Source organism: Phascolarctos cinereus, unplaced genomic scaffold, assembly GCF_003287225.1.
Source record: "Phascolarctos cinereus isolate Bilbo 61053 unplaced genomic scaffold, phaCin_HiC Scaffold_1;HRSCAF=81, whole genome shotgun sequence".
Classification (NCBI taxonomy): Eukaryota; Metazoa; Chordata; class Mammalia; order Diprotodontia; family Phascolarctidae; genus Phascolarctos; species Phascolarctos cinereus.
In genome coordinates, this window is record NW_027555514.1 from 39169906 (window position 1) to 39192850 (window position 22945).

The 22945-nt window shown below is 43.9% G+C and overlaps 2 protein-coding genes across 8 annotated transcripts in view; one reads left to right on the plus strand and one right to left on the minus strand.

Moving 5' to 3' along the window:
* Nucleotides 1–299: 299 nt before the first annotated feature.
* ASTE1 (asteroid structure-specific endonuclease 1) lies at nucleotides 300–10985 on the minus strand. Of its 2 annotated transcripts, none has more exons than XM_020987264.2 (5): nucleotides 10620–10985; nucleotides 5937–7262; nucleotides 4125–4335; nucleotides 2319–2511; nucleotides 300–1202 (listed from the first exon to the last, which is right to left on the minus strand). In XM_020987264.2, the coding sequence occupies exons 2-5, from the start codon at nucleotides 7239–7241 to the stop codon at nucleotides 893–895; spliced, it is 2019 nt and encodes a 672-aa protein (XP_020842923.1). In that variant the 5' UTR covers nucleotides 7242–7262; nucleotides 10620–10985; the 3' UTR covers nucleotides 300–892. The 2 variants fall into 2 exon arrangements, with proteins under 2 accessions (XP_020842923.1, XP_020842924.1); XM_020987265.2 differs by having other exon boundaries at nucleotides 10577–10985.
* Nucleotides 10986–11022: 37 nt separating this feature from the next.
* The window catches only part of NEK11 (NIMA related kinase 11), a 374166-nt gene continuing 362243 nt past the window's right edge, over nucleotides 11023–22945 (plus strand). For 2 of the 6 annotated variants that reach the window (XM_078151551.1, XM_078151550.1), the window contains exons 1-2: nucleotides 11025–11214; nucleotides 13973–14246. In XM_078151551.1, the coding sequence (XP_078007677.1) occupies nucleotides 14077–14246 (170 nt within the window). In that variant the 5' untranslated portion in view covers nucleotides 11025–11214; nucleotides 13973–14076. Of the gene's footprint in view, nucleotides 11215–13972; nucleotides 14247–22945 lie in introns of all 6 variants that reach the window. The other 4 variants (XM_078151556.1, XM_078151557.1, XM_078151559.1 and 1 more) reach the window with 4 other exon arrangements.

Below are 22945 nucleotides of genomic sequence, written 5' to 3' on the forward strand. Positions count from 1 at the left end.
ACCTTAATCCATTTTCAAATGCATTACAGGTATGAGATTAATTTATAGATAATCCCATGCCAAAAAACACTCATGCAGCAAGTCCAGAGCTAACAGCTTAAGGCCAAAGTCGGAGTCAGATGAAAATCGCTCTTTGAAAATTTTGAGCCAGCTAGACTGACAACCTTTCCCTGAAGACTGTGCTCTCTTCCATGGTACAGTCCCAGTGTTACTCTCTTTACGGTCTAATGATTAAAACACAGGTACAAGGGAGGTGTCTGGGATGCTCTAGCTGCAATAAAATATACACGACCAAACCATTTTGGTTTTATGCTATGAAATTTTATTTTTCAGTGTAAAAGGCATATGAAAACATATAAAAAATATTATAAAAATAAATAATTTTAGAAATAGCAATTACCTGGTTCCCTGTAATAGTTAATCTGTGGCAGTTCCAAGGCTACATTGTAGCATTCTCAGGGGTAAAATACATATTACAGGGGGCTTAACAGGATGTGTAGAATATAAAACCTTAAAAAAAAAAATCTCTGTGTGTGTGTGTGTGTGTGTGTGTGTATATATATGTATGTATGTGTCCATCTATACATGTACATACTTGCATATATACACCCACACACAGCCAGAGCTGCTGTAGTTCAAGAATCTGTTATAACTATTAGCCAACTAAAGGGGACCATGAAAGAGATTTCAAGTAATTATTTTATACTGACATCTTCCCCAAGTTCGAACTGTACTGAGTACTACCAAGCGATGGGTGTACTGAAATCCCTGCAGCATGACTGATTTAGAGAATAAACCTGAAAGCTTGATCTCTGGAAGGAAACGACTTGGACAATCACCATCCATGAGACTGAAAACACTTCTGGACTTACTCCAGCTGTGACCCCTGACCTTAATCCTCAGAGTCATCTACTGTGAGAAGCCCAAAACTGTTGCTGACATGATCACATAAGGACCTGGTTCCCAGGGAGACGCCCACTCGGTACTTTGTCTGGCTGGCATCATTCTTCCTCTGTTTCTTCTTTTTTGCTTTTAACTTTTCCCTCTGGGAAAGGCATTCTGAGGGGACAGCAGATTTCAGGGCATGGAACAGCTGGTTATAAAGTTGCCTTGCTCTTGGGCACACGCTCAAGATACTTTCTGCTGAGGATGAAGTAGAAAGTTCTTGAGAAAGTCCATGGACAAGAGTCCCACTGTAGAGCCTGTCCAAGTAGAAAAGAAAGCATGTCACTGCTTTCATTGAGGGACGAGAAGGCAGATACTATAGCTTCAAACTGCACTGAGAATTTTGGCATTTTGCAGTAAGCCACAGTAGGGTGAAAATTCCAATTAGATAACCCAAGGGATCCTTCTATTTATTTACTTCTGAAACTGTGTAAAGTCTTGCCTAAAAGAACTAACTTCTGGTCACAGTCCCGTTGAGGATGGAAAGGTCACAAAAGTCAGTCTTGATCTGGAAGCATCTAATGTACTTAATGAGTAAAATGCTAGAAATTCAGGTTACAGATGGTGTCAGGGTTAAGCAGGCTTGTCAACAAATTCAAAACAAACTCGCTAGATTAGAAAAGCCAGTTATTAGAAATAAGATCAAGTAGTTCATTTTAAAACAACTATCGCTCAACAGTAGAAACTGGTTAGGTATGTCCATTGAAGAGACAGGCACGACACAGGGGATAGATACGGAGCTGGAATGGTTCTCAGGCCATCCAGTGCAAAGAAATGGCCTCATGGCATTTAAGGGACCTTGGCAAAGTTACAGAAGTGAAATTTGAACCTAGGTTCCCTGCCTCTGGAGGTCAGGGTTCTTTCCACTGTATCATGTTGCCCTAAAGAGCTGACTCTGAAATGAGAAAAACCTGGACCTAGGTTCTGCTTCTGATACACATAAGCAGAGTGACCATGGCCACACCACTAAATTTTTCAGTGTTCCAGCTAATTCTTTTAAGACTTAATTACAGAAAAATTGCTAGAACTTCATAGGAGTGTGGTGGGGACTTACCACCCAAAACAGAACAAAACATCTAGACTCGGGGGCCCAAACTGACCAATTATAGAACAAGTCCTAATTTTTTGGTCTGGCACTATGAATTTACTTGTCTAGAGCTCTCTCAGGATGGAAAGACAATACTGCTTTTGAAAAATAACCAAACTGACCCATTAACAGACAAAGACCAGGAAATAATTATTTTGCTATCGTCACAACAGTGGGCTTGAAGTGAAAGAGTCCTAATCCCCTCCCCGCCAAAATGAAATCCAATCCTTATCCCTCTCTTCTGCACTTTTCTGGGCCTGGAGTTATTGCAACTGGCTTATCTTACCATGTGAGGTCGGGCTCTGGTAAAGGTGTCAACAGAAGCTGATTGAGATAGAATCCCATCTGGAGGCAGCACTGCCACTGACAGAAAACATGGGCTGTATCTAAATTCAATTTTCTTTGGAGTTTATTTTCTTTCACTTTAAGAAACTGGTCACACAGCAGCTTAGCTCCATCCACATGCAATCCCTCATTGTCTAGAGGAAAAAGAACGTAGTGTTTGCAAAGGCTTTCAGATAGTCTCTACCTATACAGACTCAAAGGCAATGACCAAATGGAAACACCATTTTTAAATTGTGAAAAATCTTCTCTACTCTGACACTTTGCTACTTTAATTTTAAATACCTGAGCCTTGAAGGCATTTGAATTCAAATACTCTACTGAAAATTCTCTTCTGAATCTTAAACTTAACTGTGCCGAATACTTGGCTTAGAACAGTTTCCAGGACAAAGTCTTATACCATATAAGCCTATGCCTCCGTCCTCTAAATCGTTTGGTCTGTGAAATGTAAATTAATGTTTTCTTCATAAGAGTCTACCTGAAATCTATTTTCATAAAAGCCACAAAAGAGAGTGCGACAGCTCACTCATCTAGGTAAAAACCACTTCAATGGAACAGAAGATACCTTCATGCTGGCATCAAAGGGCAAAGTTAAAATCTAACAGGAATGGGAGCCCAAACTGAATGATCACAGCTTCTGCAGGTACCAGAGGGAGAGTCTATGTACACGGGGGCAGTATGATCCACCTGAAAAACACATAAAGGCCCTACCCTGCTTCAAACTTATGAGCAGGAGGGCACTGAGGCTGCCCATGCTCTGTATCCACAACCCTTAAAGGAAAATGGACACACTCTTGACACGTGTCCTATTGGGTTTGGCAAGAGAGCTAGCAGATTTTGCTCTTAGGTCTTTTCTTACATGTCTTTTACTCAGCAGAAAAAATGAAACATGAGGGTTAAAAAAACACCACAACAGTGAGGCAACGTTGGCTTCTTTTGCTTTCTAGCTCCAAGTAGGCTCATACGTATCTATAAACTTATGAGATGATAAAGTGAAGACAAGGAGCCTTCTAAGTATAAAAACTCGTGGGCATTTTAGTACAAGGCTTAGGGTCCCATTTCTTTGATTCTTTCATTTAAATTATTCTGGAAAAAAAATAATGTCTTATGAAAGTAGGTAACTGCTGACAAATTCAGACAGTAACCAGCACTGCTGCTGCACTTGGGTGAAGAAAAGCTGTCATATTCATGCCTTTTAAAGGGAGTATTCTTCAAAAGAATCGCACACCTTCATTGTATAAAGAATGCTCCTATGCCAATTAAGTGTCCTCAAAATGACTATTTATAGCAGAAAAAAGAGAAGCTGATGCTGTTTTTTCCATTACTGCTCATATATTAACTGATGATTATGGGGGGAAAGACTAAAGATGACAGCATAGCTAGAATAGAACTATACAATTCTCGGTAATTGTAGGTATTTGTCTTATCACAGAGAGCAGTGATAAATAACCTTCTCAGGAAAGAAATCACTCCTGAACTGGCATGAAATATAATGACCATTATCTCTGAATTTGGAGGAAAAAATGAAACTGGCAAATGTTCTTTATATCAAAAACATCATTTGCATAAGCTACCTGTAAAGGTGAAGGGTCAGGGAGCATCGATGGGGCAGATGTTGGTCCCATCACATTAGAAGCTATGAATTGATAAAGAATATCCCCCTCTCTCCCTGGCCCCACCTTTTTAAAATTTCAAGTATAGTATAAATGAGTTCCTGGAATAACACATGCTGTAGACTCCAGATACCCACCAGGCTCACTGGTCATCTTGTGCAACTGCCCACACAGCATTCCCATCAGTAAAGCTTGCACATGATATCGTTTCACTTTGGCTTCTAAGGACTGCAACCAAAAGCAAGTGACAGCGATAGGCAGCTTCAAGGAAGCAGGAATCGGGTCCAAGATGCCCTCTTTCACTTTCAGGGTTTCTAGCAGAAGAATCTTACGCTTAGAGAGAGAAAGCTGAAAACACACAGCACACAGGGTCTCAGTCATGTTTAGAGAAACCTGACGCTTTTTCTTGTGTGCAAATATAGGACTAAACAACATAAATGAAACATTAGTTTCAACTGTTAAGCTTATCTCTTCAAAAAGGTGTTAAATACTGAACGAAAGGACCACGCTTGAAGCTATGGGGGACAAAAATAGCTAACACTTGCAGAGCCCTTGAAGGCTTACCAAATGCCTTCCATATAGCATACCTCGTTTAACTGGATTCTTACACAAAACTTTTGAGGTAGGTGTTATTTTTATGAAAATTCAGTCTGTTCATAGGTTCACAGACTACAGCCAGAGGTGGCCTGACAGGCCATCTGGCCCAATCCCTTCACTTTAGAGATGAGGAAACTGAGGCTGAAGGAGGGGAAGGGTGCAAGGTCACAGAGCTGGTTTCAGGAGCAGGATTTGAACTCCTGACTCCAGAGCCAGTGTTTTTTCTAAGCTGCTGAGATCCTAGCTTTAAATAACTAAATAAAGTTTTAAGTCTGAGACTGGGAAGATGGTGGGCCCAGTGGCAGAAAACAGGTAAGAAGGAACAGGCCTCGGGAGAGGATGGATTTTATGCAGAACACAGCCGCACCGACTGGCCTGCCTGCGTGCTTCTCTCACCTCCACGCCTTTGGCCACACCGTGCCTTCTACATCACCACTTGCACAAAGTAAATCCTACCCGCTGTGCAAGGACCACATCCGCGCTCCCCCCTCTACAGTCCCTTTCCTCATGACTCTAGCCAGAGGACAGAGACATCTCTCCCTTTCTCTACACTGTGCCAAGCACTTTACGCCACTCCCGGCCCCTATTACACACTGCTTTGGAGGCAGTGGTGGAATGGAAAGAGTAATGGACCTGACATAGGTTTTGTGGTTTGTGACCAAGTAACTTTTCCCATCTGTTATACTGGATTATATAGTGTGTCCCCCATAAGATGCTTACAACTCACTCCATGAAGACTTTCTGGGACTCGTGATCTTATTGCTAAGGTCCCTCACCACTCCAACGAATGAGGATGGTTTTTATTACTGTTCTCTGCCCCGGTAAAGGTAGTGTGGTATAGGGGAAAGGACGCCACCCTAGGGGTTGGGGGATGTGGGTGTTCAGGCTGATTCTACTCGCCTCATTAGGATGTAGGACAAGTCATTTAATCTCTCCTTGGCTGGGTCCTCCAGATCACACCCTCTAACTGCACGTGTCCCTCAGGATTCTGTCCTCTTCTCTTCTCCCTTTCCACCACCTCACTCAATCATCTCATCAGCTCCCACGGATTAACTTCCACCTCTATTGATGATTTTTTAATCTACCTATCCAGCCCCACAACCTCTCTGCTGACCTCCAACTGCCTTTCAGACACCTCAAACTGGATGTCTAGTAGACTTCTTAAACTCAACACGTCCAAAACTTAACTCATTGTCTTTCTCCCTCGTTCCTCACCCTATTACTACTGGGGGCAAAAGGCTCTAGATTTTTTTGTGACTCATACAACCCACATTCTAGAATATGAAACGGTCACTAATGATCTACAGCTCCCATATGCAGGGCCACTGATACCACAGTCCTGAACCACTTACCTCGGTCAATCTGCCTAATTCCCGATATTCCTCTGAGAGCCTCACTGCATGGGTAACTACTGTTCCAATATTCTTATCAATTCTTTCTACCTCACTGAAAGCCATTGGTTGTTTAGACACTGTGCTCTGGGATACATTATTTAGATCTGGAGAAAAATTCTGAAGAAGCCCATAGATGACTTTCCGAATGGACACAGAGACGATGTGGGCACTTGGACGCCGCAGGTTCTCCACCTGTGTATGAAGAATAGTCCGCCGTAACGACAAAGCATCGCAAACGAAAGGAGAAAGTTGCCCTTTCGCCAAAGCCAGCTGTATCCATTCAGGTAAGCCCAGGTTGGTGGCGCAGGGAGATACATAAGCGCCAAGCTGGAAGAACTCCTGCAGCTTCACTGGAGATGGCTGATATTCCTCCATTGAACCACAAAGTAGTTCTCTAACCACATCCCTATCATTCATTTTCAGGTACTTCACAAAAGTATTTAAGGCTTCAGGAGGGTCATCAAAATTAGACAGCCAGTTCAGGAGTCCCAGAATCCGCTGGTGCTTTCTCCCTTTCATGTTGGAGGTTCCAGGGGTGAAACTCATTCTATTGAGGACTGTATCCAGGGCAGGCAAACTGATGTAGTCATTACCACACAGCACAGCAAAGAGAGGCAGCAGGGTTTTATTCATGTTGTTGAAATGACTGCAGAACTTATCTACAGAGAAGCATCTGGCAGGGATATAGCAGTGAAGTGTATCTTTAATCACGGTCAGGTTTTTCCATTGAAAACCATTCAGAGGACAAAAGCCAGCTTTCAGGTCAAAAATGCAAAAATCACTATCCATCGTTAATACAGGACAATTCCAATGGTTAGCAAGTGTCATAATGTCTCTGTCGGCTTCTGAGAAGCACTGGACAAAGTCTACATGAAGCTTGTTCAAGACTTGAATGAATACTTCTCGGATGAGTAATGGCAGTAGATTTCCTCTCCCACCAACAGAAAGGGAATGTGCCACCTGGATCTTCTCCCGGGCTCTGTCTTTTAAGGTGAGGAACTTTTTATCTGAAACGTCACAACCTCCATCTAATACAACATATGGATGAACTTTACAAGCAAAGAGTGATTCAAAGAATCTCTGCGTAACATCAGTAAAAGAATCATAGTCTCCCCCATGCCGGAGGTCCACATTTGAATCAAAACACAGTCGATGGAAAAGTGCATAACCATCAATGATAATTTTGGTGTCCCTCAACTTCAGATCAACGAAGAATTGATTACTGTGATCTTCCACATAGCTCATTAGTCCACGGATACCCATACCGATGCTCTAAGGAACTGCCTTCAAGATAAAAAAACATGCACCAAATTTTCAATAAAGTTGTTGAAATCCTGAAGACTCTACAGGATATCTGTCCCAGGCTTAAAATGGCATTAAGACTTTTGGGACACTGGGTATAAAAGACAGTACTTTCCACCATCCTAAAAATCAACTAAAGGGCAGCTAGGTGGCGCAGTGGATAGTGCACTGGCCCTGAAGTCAGGAGGACCCGAGTTCAAATCCGGCCTCAGACCAAACACTTGACACTTACTAGCTGTGTGACCCTGGGCAAGTTACTTAACACCTCCCCCCCCCTCCCCAAATGCCTCACAAAAAGAAAAAAAAAAGGGACCCTTTTTCAAAACATAAATCCAAAGGTAAAAAAATAAATTTCAGTTTCATAATTTATCTAAATTAGAAGAACAAGAAACACAAGGTGAGGTGGGAGAGCGAATGAAAGACAATTTATTAAGTTTGGAAGGTTGTATTCTAGAAGAAAATGTACTCATGACGCCCTACTGTCCACCTGTTTTGTGAACTGTGGTGAATGAAAATTCTGAGACAGGGCTCCAAGTAATGAAGAAATTAGTTTATTAAATAGGCCAGCCAATCACTGACCATTAATTTATTGATTGTTGGCCAACTGATTGAGTAAATGAATTTCTTCATTACTTGGAGCACTGTCTCTCAGATTCATTGGCCACAACTGGGGACCACGTAGGGCTTCTTTGAGCTGCAATTTCCAGAGTAGCTCTGGAACAGGCAGGCATCAGGAGACTTCACAGAAGAAGCTGGCAGGGTGGGATAGTTAGGTAAGGGGGAATGGGCCAAGAGAAGCCAGGGAGTTGGAGAGGAAGGGGGTAAGGCAGGCTGGAGGCAACATCAAAGACGCAGGCAGGGTTGAAGGAGTAAGGGAGGAAGCAAGTAAAGCAGGGTCGAGGACCTAGAGAGAAAATGAGCAGATGCTATCAGATGACTAAATTTTCGTGGCTACACATCCATCAATCTACTCCAAAGGTAGTAGTTGCTTGTGTGCTTGGGGTTTCTGTCCTGTATAACTAGCCTTCAGTCTTTCAATGTCTGATAATTAAAAGAGCCACACCTGGGCCACAGCGACTCCCCAACTCAATTGTTTTTGCCTTAGACCAAATGCCACAGAACTTAATCACTTGCTTTTTTTGTCATCACTGGTTCAATGGGCAGTTCTTCCTTGTCCCATACTATGAAGAATCTTTCTTAAAAAAAGGAACAAAAACACCAAAATTCTTACTCATTTTTTTTTGTAAGATATGGTCTCCAAGGTTAAGGTCTCCTGTTAAGGTTTCAGGAATCCCTCCCAAAGGGTCATGTGGTTCAGCTGGAAAGCCTACCTACAGGCCTGGTACTCTGGTTATGCTAATGAAAGGCAAGGGGAGAGGGGGTGTTTTAGAACCTGGAGACCTTTTCTCCTAGCCTAAACAAATTGGCGGGTTAGGGCCAAAGACAAGCTACCATCACCACCCTCCCCTCTCCTGCTGATTAGCCACAATAGGGAAAAAGCAGCTCGGTTTTTAATCATGGAAATACATACAAAAGAAAAATCCCATGAAACTTCACTGATAATGACTACTTTCAAATCTGCCTATGTTTTTAATTTTCTTAAAATGAATTTCAAAGAACGCTAATCGGATTCTCACTAGAATAATTTCAGCATTTATAAAAACATACAAGCTATTGACAACCTCACCATGAGAGCAGCCAATTACTGGAAGCTGCAGCACATAGAAACACTCAGAACAGACACAGATCATATATTATTCTTACTTAGAGAAGATCAAAGTTCATACTGGAGGAGAGATTCAAAATCTCAGCTTAAGGTTTCCCAAGAAAGGCCCTTTTTACAGGTGAGAAAACTTCACCAGTATACACTCCCAAAGAAGGCACATTTCCCAGGAGACCTTAAGCCAGAGGGGTACTTTTGCTGGTCACCAGTTGTGGTGAATGGTAATCAAAGATGGGAAGGGAGACTCACACAAATCAGGTGTTTCAAGATCAAGCCACCTTCTTAGCAGGAGGAGCTTAACACTTTTATCCCACCTCCTCATTAAATGTGACTAATCAGGGTTGCTTCACTGGTCAGGGGAGTTCCCTGTCAGAAGGCACACACCTAATTTAAGGTGTTCCAGAGTCTCCCTTGGCATCCCATTACCATTTTCTGCAGAACAAAATGGAAATTTTCACTGCCACTTGAAATTCTAATTAGCTGACCAATCATTTAGAAATAAGCCCCATTTCCCATGGAATCTTAAAGGATTAATTCGTGTGGCAAGTAGTAATTTGAATTTTAGAAATGTCTTTTGCAATTTTAGAATTTGGCCCACGGCTGCTTTATATATGAATATTATATTTGGAATCATTATTGCTCATTTCCCCACCACCAGAAATAATTTTTAGTTGGTGCCATTTGGAAATTTTTTTAAAAAGCTTCATTGAAAATATTCTTCAGGAATGGGTTTTTAACTCAAGGCCCACGGACTTCCTCCCTTTTTTTCCCCCCAATATGTCCATTAACTTGGATGTGGAAACAATGTAACTTTAAAAAATTTTTCACAAACCTATAATCAAAATTTATCATTTCCTCCACTGCTTTAAAATCTCTATTCTGATATGGGGTCCATCACACCAGAAGGCTAGCTATGTGGCTCAGTGCCGGGCCAGGAGTCAGGAAGACCCGAGTTCAAATCTGGCTTCAGACACTTACTAGCTGTGTGACCCTGAGCAAGTCACTTCACCTTGCGTGCCTCAGTTTCCTCATCTGTAAAATGAGCCGGAGAAGAAAATGGCAAACAACTCTGGTATCTTAGCCATGAAAACCCCAAGTGGGGCCACGAGGATTGGACACGGCCGAACAAGAAGCAGTAACCTAATGGCACGGTGGGAGTCAGCTCCCAACCTCAGTACAAAGCGATTTAAGTGTCACGAATGCGCTTTGCGGCTCGTGGGCGCCCAGGACGACAACGAGACCGGCCAAGTGGCATTTCCCCCGTGTTCCGACAACGTGACCCCATCTTTCTGGTGTCCCGGGGCCATTCATTGCGGGAAACTCGGTTAAATGACTTGCCAGGGTCGCTCGGTTATCTGAGGCCGGATTTGGACTCGTGTCTCCCTGACTCCAGCCCAGGCTCTCTACCCACCGCGCTACCTAGCCGCCCTGCATACAAACGGGGCTCGACAATTGCTCTTGCACTGAAATGAGCAGGGAAGGAGTCCGGGCTCCGCCCCTCCCCTCCCCTGGCAGCCCGGGGGGGGGGTCTGCCTCCCGGTCTCCCTCCCCCCCCGCAGCGTTCCATCCAGACCTCCTTCCCGCCTCCGCATGGCGGCAGCGGCCGCGGGCCCCACCTGCTTCTCCTCGTGCGCTCAGGGGCCCAGCTGTGCAGAAACTGCGAGGATGGGGCGCACGGCCGGAAGTCCCAGCGGAACACGGATAACGCGAGACTAAGGCACCGGAAGTGTCCGGATGTAACGTGACCCACAGAGCTCTAGCCTCTCAGGCGCTCCACTCCCCAACTGCTGTCCCTGGAGCCCTTTATGCGGGGCCATGGGGGACACAGGCGAGGGCAGGGATGCTACGGTGGGCCGGGGAGACGCGAGCGTTTCGGTTTGCCCGCCCCTGGATCGGCGCCTCAGCTGCTTCCGCCTCTCGAACCGTCATGTCCGCCTCCCACACTTCCCCGCGGCCGTCTCCTAGCGACGCCGCTCAAACACTTTGGCCACGTGAGCGGGGGGCGTGGCGTCATCTGTGGCTGGGGAAGGAGGTGGAGGCGGGCGGGGCTCCCCCGAGGCTTGGGCCCCTTCCCCGCCCCCCCAGCCGCCCCCGGCCCCGCACCTCCTACGGGGACAGGTTAAGGTGAGCGGCGCGGCGCTCCGTGGCAGGGCCCGCGGCTCGGCCCTTCCTCCCGAATCCCCTGTCTTCGTCTTGCCCGCGGCTCTCCAGGTGACCTTTGCAGGTGTCAAGCGACGCGGGGGGTGGAGATGCCGGGCTTGGAAAAGGTCGCCCCCTCCCCAGGGCCCGGCCGAGCTGTGGGGCAGCCTTGGCAAACCTGGGGCCTCTGGAGGCTGCCTCAGTGCTCTCTCTTGCCTTCTTCCCAGGGTCCCTTCTCTAGTCCTATGAGGCAAGGAAGCAAGCTGCGGGTGCAGATCTCGTCCTCTTGGGCCGCCCGTGTCCTGCATAGAAGGAAGCCCACGCTTGTGAAGTCTCAGTAACTAGCAATAATAATTAATAGTGCACCTTCTTACCAGTATCTCTTTTTTATTCTCACAAACAGTCTGGGAGACAGGTGCTGTCATTATCCCCATTGTACAGATAAGAAAACCGAGGCAGGCAGGATGTCCAGAGTCATACAGCTAGTAATTGACTATTTACAGCTTCGTAGCTGTGATCTGGGAAGTGGACATAGAGTGCTGAGGCTTAGAGGCTAGGTAGATTTGAATCTAGTTCAGTACAATTCACAGGCCACTATCCCTCAAAGCTAGTTCAGTTTGTGAGGTGGGCAGGTAGAGATGAATCCTTGGGCCTACAGGGGAAAAATATGAGTTAGTTTGAGGGCAGAGACCCTGTTTTTACATTTCCCTGTATCCTTGGTTTTTAACACATTACTTGGCACATTAGCACTTAACAAATTCATGACTTGATTGGACAGTGGTCTCTTAACATTCCACTTTCCAAATCAGACATTTTCAAAGCCTACTGGGTCAAATCTTGAAAATGAGTCACCAGGAAAATACTAGAGTTTTCTTCACAGATAACTTGGCCAAAGTGCCTTTTATGAAAGGATACCCGTAACTCAAAGAGAGGTAAATACAAAAATGGTATACTTGGATCCTTTCTAACTTTGAAAGTGCTTCTATTTTCAGTCACGTATGCAATAGATTTCCCTAATGTTTCATTTCCCTGATCTTAATATTTTAAAATTACTCTGTATCTTCTTGGTATGTAATACACAGAATCAGAAATAAAAATCTCTTATTTATAGTGAGAATTGTGGATTGAGCAGAGGACAAAAAGCTCAGAGCTTTCAGCTGATAATCCCAGTACTGCTATGGGCAAGGATCGGCTTCTGTGCTTTGGCTCATTCTTCTAAAATAAGGCTACTGATAGCTTCTTCACAAGAGTACCCTAAGACTTGACAGTAGATTGAGCCGTCCAGTGTTTATGATTAATTGCCACTGCTAATCACAAAGGCTGTTAGCAGAACAGCAGATGGCATTTAGAATATTTCCACACCTTGTGTTGTCATTACAAGTGACAGTTTTGCAGCTTGTTATGGCTTTAGAGAGGTTAGATATGGTAAAATGCTTCCAAAAAATCAGGCATTCTGCATCATTTAAAACAAACATTTTAATAGTCCCTTGACTTCTCTGGGACTCATTTCCTCAACTATAAAATGAGAGTGTTAGATAATAATCAATTTGTAAAATAACTAATTTACATAGCACTTTAGAGTTTACAAAGCTCTTCTTACAACCTTATGTAGAGAAGGAAACAGAGGGACAAAGATTTAAAGTGCCTTCTCCATGGTCACAAAGCTAATAAATGGTAGGAATTGAATCCAGGTCTCTGGAATGAGTGCTTGAATCATTCCCTCCACTATGTCATTGTTTTTTGGATGCTAATATTACTTCTCACTCCAAAATTCTGTTATATGGTATGAAAAAACAAATTAGTGATCATTATTTGACAAAGCTTTTTTAAAAATCATTAATAAACTTGGAATAGTTTATTTTTTTTTTATCAATGCCAGTATATTAAAAAAACCCACACATTTTACAACTTCTTTGCCCTCAAAAGATTCCAGATGATTTTTTAAGACTGTCACATATAACAGATCCCTTAGCTACTATTAAAATAAAACTTGGGGATTGATGTGTATTGAGAATGCTGTGACTTATTTTTTGTTCTTTGATGAGGGTTAAAATGAATTCCAGAAATAGGATGTAATTGTTATATTTAAGTTAGATCTTCCTTAGGATACAGAGTAAGGAATTACTCTTTTCATCCTACTGGTCCTTCTTTGCCCCTGCAAATGTTATCTGGTATAATGATAAGAGAAACCTTGATTTTAAATCTACAGCAGCCAGCATAGAAGCAGCTTGGTGGGGTAATGGATAGAGAGCTAGTCTCAGAATTAGGAATGCCTGGGTTCAGGTTCTGCCTTTGATACCTGCTGACATGTCCAGGCTCACTTAACCTCTCAAAGACTGTAAAATGTGGAACTGTTCCAAATTCACATTGGTAGAGGGAGTTTTCTTACAATGTATTCCTTAAATCAGTGAAATCTCTAGTCTGGGTTCTCCCCCACCCCTCAGCAGAAGCATTTTCTTGGCTTGATCCTAATCCATTTGAGCACTTGCTCTTTGTGATCCAAAAAGTATGTGAATTCAGAATGTGGAGAATAGGTGAACACGTAGGAATAGATTGAAGTGTTTAGATGAGTAAGAAGTGATACAGCTTCTAGGACTTTTGCAAAGTTGCAGTTTTATGAAATTTGGACAAACCCCCCCAAAAAAAGCCACCTTCTATACAGTAGATCACCCTCTGCTGGAATCACCAGCACTCAAGGTAACACGTGTGCAGTTCTGAACTCATTGAGGCTGACAAGGCGGCAGTGTCTGTATGACAGTGACAGACGAGTATTTTGTTAATATTTTGGCATACTGTGTCAAATCTGACATTTGAAATTTTCATCTTTAAGGAATTGCTCTGTGATCCCCACTTGGATGAATGTGAACATTTTTTAGGAGACCTGCGTTTTAAATCTCTATAAATGAATAAACATATTCAATAGAATTTGGAGTGATGCTCAAATTCCAAGAAGCTGCCAAGTGTGTGAGTGTATCAACAACTGTTTCCACTTTCCCAAAGACGTTGATTGCAAGGAGATATGTACTTCAGCAGAAGCTTGGAAGTGGAAGCTTTGGAACAATTTATCTGGTTTCAGATAAGAAAGCAAAACCAGGAGAAGAATTGTAAGTAAATATTCATCATGGGAATCTTCACTTCTCTGCCCTGTGTCTGTGGTGCTTGGATTTGACAATTCTTTGCTAATTTAGGTTAGTGGAATGTCAGCTAAGGTGCAGTTTTCTACAAATAATTATGTAGTAAAAGAGAAAGAAATTGGGCTTGTTTTTTTCACCCACTGTTTCGACACATTTAAAGGCATTTCAGCACATAGATATTAACATTTGTAGAAAAGCTGAGGAATGAGTGGGATAGAAGAGGTTAAAATAAGACTCGGGGGCCCATTCACAATCTCAGCTTAACATGGCTGAACTCTTCCTGAGGTTTACCTCTTGGTCATTTTTTCTCATTCCCTAGTCCTTCATCTCTTGTCACACAAAGGCTTCTTTGCTGCCACCCACAAACATGGCCAGGTCTCTGTGTGACTGAAAAACCTGACTCTGACACCCCCTTAAACTGTCACCTTCACCCTTTCAGAGCTGAACTCCTAGAACTCCTGCCTACACTTGTTGCCTCTATTTTCTCACTCCCCACTGACTTCTTGACCTGTTGCAGTTGGCCTTTGAACCCTCCGCTAGACTAAAATTCTTTCTCCAAGGTTCCAGTGACCGGCTGCTTAGTTATAGGGGCCTTTTCTCAGTCCTTGTGCTACTTGACCCCTGTAGCTTTTCACTCTTGTCAGTAACATGAACCTCCTGGATCTTTTCTTGGCTCTGGTGACCCCATGCTGCCTGTTTTCTGCGGGGGCTTCTCAGAACATTCCTTCTCAGTGTGTTGTGCAGGGCAGCCTTCCATCTCTTACCCATTAAGCATGGATACCCCCGACCATGGTTCTGTTTCCTTCCCCTCCCCCAGCATACACATAAAAAAAAATGTACATAGATATATATTCTTTTTAGATCGTCTCATAACTCTTATTGATTCAGTATGTTCCCTTTTGTTTGATGCCAAGAGGTTTCTGGAAGATAACATTCCACCAAAGAGACACTTACATAGTGGGAGATGAAATCTAAATTCCTGTTTGACCATGAGGTTCTCCATTTTTTTTTGTTTGTTTGTTTTGGTGAGGCAATTGGGGTTAAGTGACTTGCCCAGAGTCACATAGGTAGTGTTATGTGTCTGAAACCACATTTGAACTCAGGTCCTCCTGACTCCAGGGCAGGTGCTGTATCCACTACGCCACCTAGTTGCCCCTAAGTTCTATGTTTTCGATGTGATTTCAGAGACAGCAGTAAAGAAAGTCAGGATTAAAAGGAAAGACAGTTGTGCATCTGAAACACGAGAGAAAGGGTGAACCAAATGGACTCATGAGTCCAAATATCAGCCTTACATTCCAGGCGACTGCATTTCCAGTTAGGCTCACATAAAGCAAACTCTGGGGTAGCCTGATGTTGGGGAGTCCAAAAAGGGCCGTTAGGATCATGTTTGTTCTGTGGCTTGTTATTTTACAAAGCACCCATGGGTATGGTCAGTTACTCTACCAATTACAGGTGACTTTTTAAAAATAGCATTTCATGATGTACGAAAACAATGTATGTTTGAAACTAAGTTCCACACTACACTATGTAGTGTGGAATAAAAATTCTCTTCATCTCATATAAGTAAAAGCACCTCCTCTGCAAAAACCCAAACCACCCTCGTATGCAGGACCCTGTGGTGGATGCTGGCATGATGGAAAGGGGAGCATGGTTTCTCCTCTCACGGAGTTCCAGTAGAGCAGTTTTTGTCTTTATCCTGTTCATATGCTGCAGAAGGTTTGTGAGCTGGAATGGTATCAGTGCTGTTATTTCACTTTAAAGGTTGAGGGGCAGCTAGGTGGTGCAGTGGATAGAGTGCCAGCCCTGGAGTCAGGAGGACCCGAGTTCAAATCTGGCTTCAGACACTTGACACTACTAGCTGTGTGACCCTGGGCAAGTCACTTAACCCTGACCCCTGACCCCCCCCCAAAAAAAAGATGACTGTTATGAATAGTCAGCATCTTAGCATTTGAAATATAAATGATTCATTTTGTAACATTTTGGTCTTTTATGTCTATAAGTGAACCATTTTGTAATGGCTTATAATGGAAGAACAAGGGCATTGTTTTTGTTATTTAAAACTTAGCGTGATATCTACTACAAGTAGTGTCATATTTGATGCTTGTCTGCCCATCTTTGAGTGAATGCCATTTCCTTCCCTTCTCCTCCCTGGAAGCCAAGCTTGTTGAGTGAGAGATAATTGCTTTACATTTAGCATTCACTGGACCACCTCTGTTGAGGTCACAGGAGAACGCCTAGGTGGTTTGTTCTTTGTTCATCTATCTGGGGAGACCCAGGGAGGACAACAGCTCTGTCCCTGTCCGAAGACGGATCCAGTCTGCACGACAGTTTGAAAAAATGTACTTCATAATGTTTGGTATCTTTTGATATTTAGTCTGAGAAACTCCTGGAAGTGAGGAAGCGTCTTCGTGTGTTTTCCAGCTCTGTAATTTGTCATTCAACCACTTGGAGGCAGCAGTATACCACATATGTGTAATGCGTGCTCTGATTAGAATATCAACAGCATGTTTTTGTTGAGTTGCTGCATGGTAGGTAATTTCACAGTGTGATAAAACTGAAAAACAACTATAGATGTGACATTTGATGAGTATTCTGGACTTTTTCTTTTGGAATTTTCCTTTGTGGTTGTCAGGTTAAAACTGAATTTAATTGTTAAAATGAGCAATTGTCTCTGGTAATAGCATTTAATAGCAAGGTTTCCTAACTTCAGTATGTCATGAAATTAATAAAAGAACATTTGTTATGCTTTTTACTATTAAAAGAACCTTGCTATAGTAGCTAATATGATCATCACTACTTACATTCTCAGTAAGGTGCAGGTTTATAAGGTCCTTCTCTTTGTTGAAAAGCTGGAAGACGTGATTTTCATTTCAGTTTACAGACTCAAAAGCCTGTTGAAAATGAAATGATTACTCAGGTAAATCAAGGAAGACAAACAATTCTATTTTTAAAATGTTGCCAGCGATTAAAAAGTTTTACTGCTCCAAGGAACAACTGAACTTATTGTTATGATGATGAATATTATTATTGTTTGGTAATTTTGACTGAGCGCAAAAGAGTGGTTATGTTGTTATTTGGTAGTGTCGCATACTTAAGAGAGTTTGATGTAGTTTTCAGGAAAATCTGTTTTGGAGAGCACCCAAACAGAAGTGCAGTGATTTTGAATTTGAGCTGATTAGGTTCCCGGATGTGGCAGTGGGCGTGCTGTTCATTAAGTAGCTGTTTGTTGCCTGTTACAGCTTCACTCAGTGGGTGCTTGTTTTGCGCTTGTCACGCCCTCAGCCCGTTTAGTTCTGTTGTGTTGGATTCCGTGTGCACCGGCCCTTCTGTCCTCCGCGGCCCCTCAGAGTCTGTCTGATCTCTTTCGTCCCCTGCCGTCCCCTTCTCCTTTTGCCTTCAATCTTTCCCATCATCAGGCAACATCAACACTGTAGGACGTCCACAAACATGAGATGTGAACCTGCCCTCCAGAAGCATGCTGTATAATTGAAAAGAGCATAAGAAAAATAACCTGTTAGCATCTATTTGTTGCCTACAAGATGTGGTGATGGTAGGCCCTGGGGGTATAAACTGGAAGAATGAAGCTGTCAGGTGTTCTAATGGGGACACAGGCACATTTATGAGCAAACACATACTGAGTATAAAAGAATGAATACTATAATTATAGCTAACGTTTATATAGTGCCTACTGTGTGTCGGCACTGTGGTAAGCACTTTACAAAATTATCTCATTTGAGCCTCACAACTTCCCTGGGAGGGAGGTACTGTTATCCCCATTTTACAGATGAGGAAACTGAGGCAGACAGCGGCTAAGGGACTTGCCTAGGTAAGTCTTTCATTTCATAAACATAAAAGGCCAGTGTGAGTCTGGATTTGAACTCCGGTCTTCCTGACTCCAGGCCCCTCACTCTGTACACTGTGATGCCCCCTAGATCCCCTACGAAACAGTTAAATATAAGGCAGTTAGGGAGCCTGCTAATGGTTGGGATTAGGAAAGACTTCATGTGGAAAGAAGGTGATGCTCACAACCATCCTGAGGGAAGACAGGGCTTCTCTGAAGCAGCCGTAGGATAGGGCTGCACTCGGGCCTGCGGGCCAGCCAGTGCCAGGTGTGAATCTGGATAGGGAGTATCATGGGTGAGGAACAGAGGGCAGCCATTCTGGCGGCCAGTGGAGCTCAGGAAAGCAGGCGGGGAGTATGTGTGATGGAGCTAGACCGATGGCCTGGGGCATGGTGGGCTTTAAAGCCTAACCTGGAGATTCTGGTTGGTCCTAGAGGCAATGGGAAGCTACCAGAGTTTATTGAAAAGGAGAGCGACATGGTTAGGGTGGTACTTAAGGAAAATTGCATTGGTAGCAGTGTGCGGATGGAGTGGAACGGGGGGGAGATTGGAGGCTGGGAAACCCATTGGGAGGCTGTGGGCAGCAGGTGGTGAGGGCCTGAGCTGAGGTGGGGGGAGGTGTTGTGAGGGCAGAAGTGGTGAGATCTGGCAACAGAGGAAACGTAGGGAGAGGCAGAGGGCAAAGCTGAGGTTATGGACCCAGGAAACGGAATGAATAGGGCTACCTTCCACGGAAAAAGGGAAGTCTGCCAAGAGGGGAGGGTTTGGTGGGTAAGATAAGGAGTTGTGCTTTGGACGTGCTGTGTTTGAGGGGTCTGCAGGCAGCTGGGGATGTGGGCTGGATATCTATACCTGTGAGTAATCGACATCGATAGAATCGTTGAAGCCATGACAGCTGGTAGTCATTAAGAGAGAGAGTGGAGGGAGAGGTGGAGGGGCCTTGGTAAACACTCAGAGTGAAGGCATATGGTAGGGGTGATGAGCCAGAAAGGAGTCTGAGAAGGACCAACTAGACGGGCAGGAGGAGAAGCAGGAAAGAGCAGCGTCGTGAAAATCCAGAAGGGAGAGCATATCAGAAACAAGGGTGGTCAGCAGTATCCCATGTAACACACAGGTCAGAAAGATTAGGCCTGAGAAAGGACCATTACATTTGGAAATTAAGAGATGGAATGGTAGGACCTCATGGTTAGATCTAGGGATGTAAGTGTTTTAATTAAAGATGTGTAAGACTTGTGGATAACAGTGAGATCCAGGATGTGACCTGAGGCAGCATCTGTCCCAGAGCTGTTGTGAGGATCAGATGAGGCAGCATTCTGTAAAGCCCTTAATACAGTGCCTGGCTCATAGCAGGCGCTTGATACATGCTCATGGAACTTATGGAGACTGAGCCATTGGGAGATTAGGGAGTTGGAGGAACTATCAATGAGGATATTTAGGTCCCTTGTTGTTGTTTGTCCTTCAGTTTTGAAGAGGACCACGGCATTGGGGAGGTGATGTACTGACTTGCAGGTAAATTGGATTTAAGTGAGGCAGAGCTGTGCTGAGTCACTAGCCTCACTCTCTCCTCTGGAGCCATCTGGGTCCAGTGGCCAGATATAGATCAGGATGACTGGAGATGGCCCTGCTTTGGGTCCCCTAGTATGAGGGTAAAAGGTGGAAAGGAGTAAATTTACTTTGATTTACTTAAAAGTCTTGATAAAATCTGAGTCAGATAGTAAAAACAGAAGAAGGGAAGAGTTGGGAATAGCTATGGAGATATCTTCTCAACTGGTAATTTTTTCCTTTCTTTTTTTTGAATCACAAAGACTTAAAAGTATTCCTTAATTCACTCCAAATATCTACATGGAGAATGGAAAATGAAATATGTAGTTTGGGAAGCCATTAGAAATATAGTTTGGCATGTACATATATATATATATATCTATATATGCATACACACACAGAATATGTGACATATAATATGGAATATAACATTATAGAGAAAAAATATAGGATATAATAAAATACAGAAAAAAACTGGACAGATAGTAGAAGGATAATTGAATCCATGTGAGTACATGAGAGTATGAAGTGAGAAAGTGTTGAAGGAGAAGAGGGGCCAGCACTGAGCCTTGGTTCTTATTCCTAAGGTAGAAGAGGCAGATGGTTTAGCAGGAGAGTAAGAAGGAAAAGGCAGAGGGAGGACAGTATCATGGGAGCCAAGGGAAGAGAGATGATTCTGATTCTCTCCTCTTTAGATCCAATTTCTGATGAAATTGATAAAAAGCTGCTTCCTGGTAGCTCCTGTTCTAAGACTATCTTTTGTTCTTGATCCCATCCCCTTCTGACTGCAAGAGCTTGACCCTTCATTCTTTGCCTTTGTCCACTGGCTCTTTCCCTGAGCTGTACAAATATGTCCATTTCCCTCTTACCCTTAAAAAACTTTAATTTCACTCCCCTGACTCAAGCTGTCATCCTAATGATCTGTTGTTGCTTTCAGAGCCAAACTCTTAGAAAAAAGTTGTTTATCCTCACTACCCCTCCTTGCTCATCTCCCACTTGCCTCCCAACCCTTTGCACTCTGACTTCTGACCTCACCAGTGGACTGGAACTGCCTTCTCCAAGGTCACCAAGGAACTTTTACCTCCTCAGTCCCTTAGGTTCTTCTCAGCACTTATCTTCACACTCTGCTGGGCTCGACTTGAGTACCGCCTCCTCCTGGATGGCTTTGCCTCTTGACCTTGATGATGCCTGAAATGAGCCTGGAAAGAAGATAAAGTTTCTGTAAGGCTGAGTTGAGATAGGACATTCTCTTAGGCAGATGGTGCTCCTTAATTACACAGATATTAGGGAAGTCTGCTAGCCATTGGGCAAGAGGAAGGAAGGAAGTAGTGGAAAAGCCTCCTTGACAAAGGGGGCACTCATTGTGAGAGTAGAAGCTGAGGCAGCCCTTCTCCATCATTGTCCTTGCCAGGGGCCAGGACCTCAGCCCGGCTAGGCTATCAGTGCTAGCAGCCCTGGTGCTTGGCCTCAGCCCCCTGGATTCTGTGTTGGAGGAGGCTGACCGGGTGCCACGTTTTCAGATTCAGTGGCACGGAGCACATGGGAAGAGAGGACGAGGCAGCCACTTCTTCCCTAGGTGACAGTAGCACATGGAAGGGTCAGGGGTCAGCAAGACCTCAATTCCAGTCCTTATGAGAGAACAGCAATGGGACAGGAACGTCCATAATGCCTCTTCTCTCTTCTGAGGAGGCGGCACTTCCTCCACCTGGCTGGTCCCCAGGGTGACAGGGCTGAGCGGGTAGGATGTTGGGACAGAGGAGGAAAGAGGCATTCCTTCTGTTTGAGTATGGCCAGGAGGTTTCCAGGCTTCATCTTTGTGAGGGGCTTGGTCTTAGGGCTGGGCCTGAGGTTTTCAATTTAGAGCCAAAGGGGATCTTAGGGATCACAGAATTTGAGAGTTGGGGGAGGGACTATAGCAGCCCGCTGGTCCAGAGCATCCACTTTATGCATAGAAGCACTGAGATAAAATGGTGTGGCCTAAGGTCATGACCTTACTAAACAGCATAGGTGGTAACCAAACCTTTCCAAAACTGCATTGTCTCTGATCTATGGTTTCCTTATGTCTAACAGTGTGAGAGCATCGACTGACCTCTGCAGGAAATACAGAGACAAAAATTAAGTAGTTTAGGAGACACAACATACATGCAAAATAAACACAAGGTAATTCTGGGGGCAGGTGAAGAGGAGAAGCACTTGCTGTTTGGGGCGGGGGACTGAGCAGAAGTCCTTGCAGAAGATGGCACTTGAAATTAGGGGTTCCAGGTGGTGGAGGTGAGGCTGGAGTGAATTCCAGGGGAGTGGGAGATAGCCAGTGCAAAGACAGAGATGGGAGGGGGAGCTTTGTGTGTGAGGAATGGCAAGAAAAGCCAGTCTGACTGTCCAAAGAATGTGCAAAGGGGAGTGATAGAGAGTAAACCAGGTAGTTTGGAGCCAGCTTGGATTTAAATGCCAAACCAGAGAAGTTCGCATTTCATTCTACTGTCGATGGGGAGCCCTTGGAGTAAATTGAATAAGGGGGTGATGTAGTCTGATCACCACTTTAGGAGACTCACTTTGGCGGCTGTGTGTAGAATGTGCTGGAGAAGGAGAGACTTGATAGAGGGTCTCCACTGGGAGATGTGAGGGGACAGGCCATGTGAGTAGAGAGAAGGGGCCAGATCCAAGAGATACCAGAGAGGCAGCATTGACAGGAGTTGGCAGCTCTTTGGGTATGTGGGCTAAGTGAAGGTGAGAAACTGAGGACGACTCCTAGGTCACACACCCGAGTGACTGGGAGAATGGAGATGCTCTTGATAGAAAGAAGGAGGTTTGGAAGAGGGGTGGATTTGAGAGAGGTACAGAAAACTGGAACTCAAGTGTCAGCTAATTATTATTTCAGTAGGCCCTTTAACCATGGAAAATTTTTATGGATTACCTAAGCTTCAACCACTACAATGATAGTCATTTCATGACATTTGGTTTAGGTGCATTTAGGTCAGTTATAAATTATGGCTGTGTTTGCGAAGATGATCAATGGTAATTTAAAAAGACCTCATCAGTTTCCAAGTTTATTTTTGACATGAACAAATTGGTTTTTCTTATTTAAAAAACCCAACCAAAATCCCAATAGCCCCTCCATGTCAAACTTTTTCCAACTTTAAAAACCAAGGGAATTTTGTTCTTCTACAGTTAATAAAAAATTGGTCATAGTTGTCTGGAAGTGTCAGATATAATTAAGGAAGATTAATGGGTCTTACAAAAATGCATGAGTAGAGTTTACAATCTCTGAGGTGATCTCTCTGTGAT

Excerpts from the sequence above, each read along its gene's own strand:
- ASTE1 (XM_020987264.2), bottom strand. The coding sequence starts at position 7,241 with ATGGGTATCCGTGGACTAATGAGCTATGTGGAAGATCACAGTAATCAA. Across the intron at positions 4,336-5,936 it reads AATTAGGCAGATTGACCGAG|CTTTCTCTCTCTAAGCGTAA; the intron begins GTAAGTGGTTCA and ends GTGTGTTTTCAG. Across the intron at positions 1,203-2,318 it reads CCAGAGCCCGACCTCACATG|GCTCTACAGTGGGACTCTTG; the intron begins GTAAGATAAGCC and ends CTACTTGGACAG.